A 6,000-nucleotide genomic window follows, 5' to 3' on the forward strand; every position below is an offset into this window, starting at 1 on the left:
CTCTTCCTGTCTTTCTCAGGCTATTTCCCCATCATCTAATTTCTCCTTTTTCTCTCTTCTCATCCTTCCTTTTCCCACATTTTCCTCTATTTATCTTTCCATCTTCAATGAACATTTCTCTTCATTCTTTCCTTCCCCAACTAGTCCCATTTGCCTCACTCTTCTGGTCATTTTAGCTCTTCTGATCTCTCTCCTATACCATCTTTGCCCTCCCTCACCTTAATTTTTCAAAGTTGTCCATTTCTCTAAAATTCTCAGTCTAGGAACCCCTTCCCACTACCAGACCCTGTCTCAATCCACATCTCCCAGCTGTCTCCCCCCACATACATATATGCACTCACAGGTATGGGTCTTCTTTGCAGTTTCAGGCCCTGTAAGAAAAGGAGAATTATGAGGACTTTGGACCCATTGAAGGTAGTAGGGCCAAGAGATGAGGGTCCCCTTCCTCTCACTGGTCACAAATACACCCCAACCCCCAACACATTGGCCATCCCCATCCCCTTAGCCAAACGTGTTGTTGAACTTTATTAGCCTCTGTAAGCCCACATACCACCACAATTTTAGTTTGGGGTCTAGGTAGAATAAAGTGCATAATAGGGGAAGGGGTAGGCCAAGGGGCCTTGGTCAGCTCCGGATTGGGGAGATATGTTAAGAAGTAAGAGTTACTGGCAATTCCCCTTAGACACCCCCCAGGCCTGCCAAGACTTTGGGAGCTCCTCTTGGCTTCCTACTCACTTCAGCGAAACAGACCTTATTCTCCCTGTTCTTCTAGCTCCTCCAAGTTGGAGAAGACCAGCTGTCTGACTCCCCCAACTCCAAGTCTGCCCTATACCTCCCTGTTTCCCTCCCTGTATCCCATCAGGCAAACCTCGAGATTGTCAGTTGGAGAGACAACTTCTGGAGGAGAGGAGGGAGTGGGAGAGTACTCCTATTTCCTTGGACCTAATCTGTTTTAGCCCCAGCCTTAGCATTTTCTTGCTTCCTCCCTGATGTGGTACACCAATACTCAGTTTTCTTGGGGTTCAGCTTGTATCCTGGATGTCCTGGGAGCTGGTGATGGAAAAAGACATCCTTCCCTCTCTCCATCTTTGCCAGCATAGGGAAAAGTTTCCCTCCCACCCCATCCCAGATCCACCACACACACACACACACACACACACACACACACACACACACACACACACACACACACACACACACACACGCGCTCTTATAACTGGCCTGGTCACTGACATCTGTGCTAACCTGAGCACCTGAGGTCCTGGGAAGGTCTGATTCTAGGTAATGCCCACCAGAGAGCAAATAGAGAGAGTGACACTGACCACTTAGCTAATCGGAGGGTTTAGACCGACCAGCAGTCATAGGTTCACAGATTTAAAGCTAGAAAGGATTTTAGAGATCTTGCAGTCCCTAACCTAGGGCCAGACACAAAGAAAGCACTTTATAAATAATGCTTATTGAATTGAATAGTCCAATGCTCTCATTTTTGCCTCATGATTCTAATAATAGTAGCATTTGCACGGCTCTGCTTTAAGGTTTGCAAAGTGTTTTGCAGACGTTATCTAATTTTAACCTCACAACCACACCAGAAGGTAGGTGCTATTATTATCCCCAATGTGGCAGATGAGGAAACTGAGGCACACAGTGGTTAAATGATTTGTCCAGGGTCACATAGCTAATAAGTGTCAGACTCTAGATTTGAACCCAGGCCTTCCTGACTCTGGGCCCAGCACCCTTGTCTCCTGCGTGACCCAAGAAGAAATGGAGGCCCAGCAGGCTTTTTCCTTGCCCAGGGTCAAACAGTGAATATATAACAACAGTGGATGTTTTAACTCCAAGACCAATGCTCTTTCTGCTACATCTGAGGCATTAGATTCAGGAGTTTTTAACTTGGGGAATCCATGAATTTGTTTTTAGAATTGGTTTCCTTCAGTCTTATCTATTTTATTTTGTATGGTTAAAAATCTTATTCTGAGGAGGGGTTCTCTGACTTCACCAGGTTGTCAAAAGTGTCCGTCACATGAAAAGATGTCAAAAGCCTCAGTATGCCCATTTGTGCCCTGGTGCCTCTGTCCCTAGAAAATTACCTCACAATTGTATCATGGTCAGTACAATACCCTATCCCCTCAGAATTAAAAATTTACCAGGTTGGTACTTGAACTGACATCAAAAAGTGATCGCACTCCAGGATAGGGGGTGGGGCATGCCCTTCCCAATTCCCCCATGCCCCTGCTATCCCCTACAGCCAGGATAAATCTCCCTCAGCTTGGGCACTGCCAAGTGGAAAACACCAGGAAAGCTGGGAGACCTCAAGAGGGACTCAGACACAGGGACGTGGAGCTGGGGAGTGGGTAGGACCCTAATAATCATTTATGTGTAGAAGCACACACTTTGAGAGACCCACCGCATACTGGCTGAACATAAACTCCAAGATTCCCACCCCCTGCCCTGTTTCTTTCTCTCTCTTCACTGTGACATTCTCCCTCTTCTCTCTCCTTTTCTCTTCTCTCCCGTCTTTCCCAATTCCCTGTCTCACTCTTTTCTATCTCCTTCTCCTGTCTTCCCCTTTCTTCTGGTGGTGTCTTCTTGTCTTTTCTAACTCTGTCTCATCACTCCTCTTTTTCCATCTCTCTTTCTTCTAGCTCTCTATTTCCTGTCTCTTCTCTTCTTTTTCTCTTTCTTCTCCTTTCTATTTTTTCTCATTACTTCTCTTCTCTTGTCTCTCCCTTTACTTTTCTCTCCTATTTCTCTAATCTCTCCCTCTCCCTATCTCTTCTTCTTCTGTTTTTCCCCTCCCCTCTCTCTGTCTTTCTCTCTTTGTTTCTCTCTCTGTCTCTCTCCTCCTGTTTCTTCTTTTCTCCTCATTGCTTCTTCCCTTTCCCTGTCTTTCCCTCTTCACCTTTTCTCCTCTCTTTCTACCTCCTGTCTCTCTTCTCTTTACCTGTCCTCCTATCTCTTTCCCTTCTTCTTTCCTGTGCCTTTCCCACCCTCCCTGTCTTACCCCTTGTAGCTCTGTGGTGACTTGGTGGGGCCCTGTCCATGGGGCAGCTCACTTGTTGGAAGTCCTTGGTCCCGGTTGGGGATCAGAGCCCAGGGGAGAAAAAGAGGGAGGGAAGGAGGGAGGGAGCACCTGGCTAGGCAGTAGGCAGGGGAGAGGAGTGGCTGTCAGAGCATCCTAGCACTATAGGCAAGTGGGAGGAAGGGAGAGGAAAGAGACTGGGGAAAATGGAAAGACAGAGAAGATACATGTTAGAGGGAAGGAGGACAGAGATAAGGGGAGATAAGGAAAGAGACAGATGATGGAGGATGGGAAAAGATAGGGAGGATACAGAGATACAGGAGATCTAGCAGTACAACTGGGGCCTCTCCTCCATCCCATCTACCTGACCTCGGTCCCTCCAAGCCCTCTCCCTGTACTACCTATACCCTTCAGGCTGGCCCTGCATGTCCTAGACCAGGTGGGATTGCCCATCCTTTGAAGGCTTTTCAGATAGACTGCACATATCACTGTATCACTAACACAGAATAGTTCTGAGCTCTGCAAATGATCTGGAGAAAGTTGAAACATAAAGTTTGGAGGAAGATGGGACTGGGGGTGGCACGAAAGAAATGAGGCCCACACAGCAGATCCCAGGACTTAGAGAGACCCTTCCTCTCCAACCTCCCACCCCTTACTCTTCACCCCTTCTCCGGAGACAGGAACAAATACCTGTCCTGGTGGCCGCCTGTCCCAGTCTCAGTCCCAGGGTTTGATTAGCTGGGCCTGGCTCCTGATGTTACCCAACAGGCTGGGGTTGGCAGGGAGCCAGACAGGAGGGGGGAGGGCTCCTGGGCACCCCTCCTCTCTCTTCAGCTGGTAAACAGCAGCTGAAGACCTGGCCATGCTAGGGCCTCGTGACTCTGGCTCCCCCGGCTCCCCCGCCCCGCTTCCATCCCAATTTCCCCCACCTCCCACCACGTGGAGGCCTGCATGGAAGAAGTAAGCAGCAGCTGTCCTTCGATCTTTAGCCTCCTGGACCCCTCCATTCTACTCCCATTTCTCTGCCAAGATTTCTGCTTCTGGCACCAAAGAGAAGAAGTAAAGTTTAGCTATGAAGACGAACTTTCCAGTGGGGAGTCAGACGGAAGAGAATCATTTTGTCTAGAGCAGACACTTTTGGTATCAGAATTGTCTGTGTATTTATAACTCGAATAGTTGACATTAATATAGTCTTTTAAGGTTTACTTTACATTTCTATTTTCTTAATTGTTTCTCCCTCCTCAACCTGGAGAGTCCACTAATTTCTGAGGCTCAGAATGGTTGTCACTTGCCCATGGTAACACAGGAAGTGTAAGAGATGGAATTGGAACCCAGGTATCCCCTGATTTCAAGTGCAGTGCTCTTTCTAATACTTGCCTTTAAGGATTCAATTTAATTCAACAAATGTTCAGGAAGTGCCCATGTTGAACACGAGATGGGAGGTATGAAGTTTGGATGAGATATTAATCAGCCTTACTGGCTTAGAACTTAGAAGGAAATTCCAGGAGCAGAATATGGCACATCTGAAAATCCTAGGTAAATGCCAAAGCTGGGAAAGGCCTCTTGTAGAAGGTAGGCTTTGAGTTGGGACTTGTAGGAAGTTGAGGAAACCTAGAGACAGAGGTGGGGGGTGAGGGGCAGGGCAGGGGCAGAACACTCCAAGCATAGGGAACAGATAGTGCTCAGAGGGGAGGTGAGAGATGGAGGGTCCTGTAAGTAACCTAATGTAGCTAGATCATGAAAACATAAAGATGAGAATCATGAAATAATAATGATTTTACCCACCTGTGTAATAGAATATAGAACATTAAACTTCAGAGTTGGATAGTAACTTGACCCCAAATTGTTTCTATATGAACCCTATTGAAGGAGATGAAAGAATGGAGATAATAACAAAATTGTGACTGGAATGGGGATTGAGAAGCAATGTGTCACAGTGGATAGAGGGCTGGCCTTGGAGTCAGGAAGACCTGGGCTCAAGCTCTGCCCCTGATTCTTATAACCAACATGATCATGGGCAGGGAGGGTATTCCACCTCTTAGCACCCTAGGTGATTCTGCAAGACTGTAAGTTAGGATTGGGTTGTGGATCTCTGTTTGTTGTTGGAGACAGCTTGGCATAATGGATAGAGTCTAGCCTGGGAGTCAGAAAACACGAGTTCAAAACCTACTTCAGGCACTTGATAGTGGTATAGTTCCAGGGAGGTCATTTAAACTCTGTGTGCCTCAGTTTCCTCACCTAGAAAATGGGGATCAATATCAACTGCCTCATATATGAGATTATGTAATGGAAAGTGTTTTATAAATCTTAAAATGCTCTATAAATGTTAGCTATTGTTGGCCACCGGAGGGATTTGCCATACTAGACTTTTACCCACATTGATGAAATCAAAAAGGTCTGGACCAAAATAATAATTCAAAGTTATGTAATAAGTAGGCTTTACCTTCTTCATTACAACCTGTAAGTAGGACAGGTAACAGCACCCCCATTTTACAGATGGATGGCTGGCCCAAAGTCACACAACTAGAATTTGAATTCAGACCTTTTTCTGCTACATATTGCTTTAAAATATGAGTAAGAATTCAGCACTCACAATGTTCCAGGTTCACTCTCTTAGTTTTTATCTTTTTTATCCTTTGCTAAGGATAGTCAGGGTGTGGATCTGTTACAAACTAACAGGTTTGACATAGAAGAGAAGGGGCCTCGGCCTTGATTGGTCCAACCCTGATCGACTCCTCTCCTTAGGGGCAAACAGACAGGATGGAGAGGGGTGGGGCACAGCTAATGATTGGGAGAGCACCCTTCTCTGGCAACTTGCCTTTTATATAACTTGGCAAGCCAGGCTGGGCCTAAGAGCAGTAATCAGAAGCTCCAACTCTGGTGGGTGTCTTGCACGTGGTGTTTGTGAAAGGAAAGGTCCTGACCTCCAGTGTAGAGGAATTTACCTGGCACTAAACTTTGCCTTTTCTCCTACTTCTCTG

The 6,000-nt window shown here is 46.5% G+C and overlaps 1 protein-coding gene across 6 annotated transcripts in view; it reads right to left on the reverse strand.

Annotated features, from left to right (window-relative positions):
• Nucleotides 1-3,109, reverse strand: part of RORC (RAR related orphan receptor C) — a 29,533-nt gene extending 26,424 nt beyond the window's left edge. For 2 of the 6 annotated variants that reach the window (XM_072644849.1, XM_072644848.1), the window contains exons 1-2: nucleotides 3,002-3,109; nucleotides 342-371 (exon numbers count right to left, since the gene is read on the reverse strand). In XM_072644849.1, coding sequence (XP_072500950.1) covers nucleotides 342-371; nucleotides 3,002-3,041 — 70 coding nt within the window. In that variant the 5' untranslated portion in view covers nucleotides 3,042-3,109. Of the gene's footprint in view, nucleotides 1-327; nucleotides 372-3,001 lie in introns of those variants that run through there. The other 4 variants (XM_072644851.1, XM_072644853.1, XM_072644850.1 and 1 more) reach the window with 4 other exon arrangements.
• Between the last annotated feature and the right edge of the window lie 2,891 nt (nucleotides 3,110-6,000).

Source organism: Notamacropus eugenii, chromosome 2 (genome assembly GCF_028372415.1).
Source record: "Notamacropus eugenii isolate mMacEug1 chromosome 2, mMacEug1.pri_v2, whole genome shotgun sequence".
Classification (NCBI taxonomy): domain Eukaryota; kingdom Metazoa; phylum Chordata; class Mammalia; order Diprotodontia; family Macropodidae; genus Notamacropus; species Notamacropus eugenii.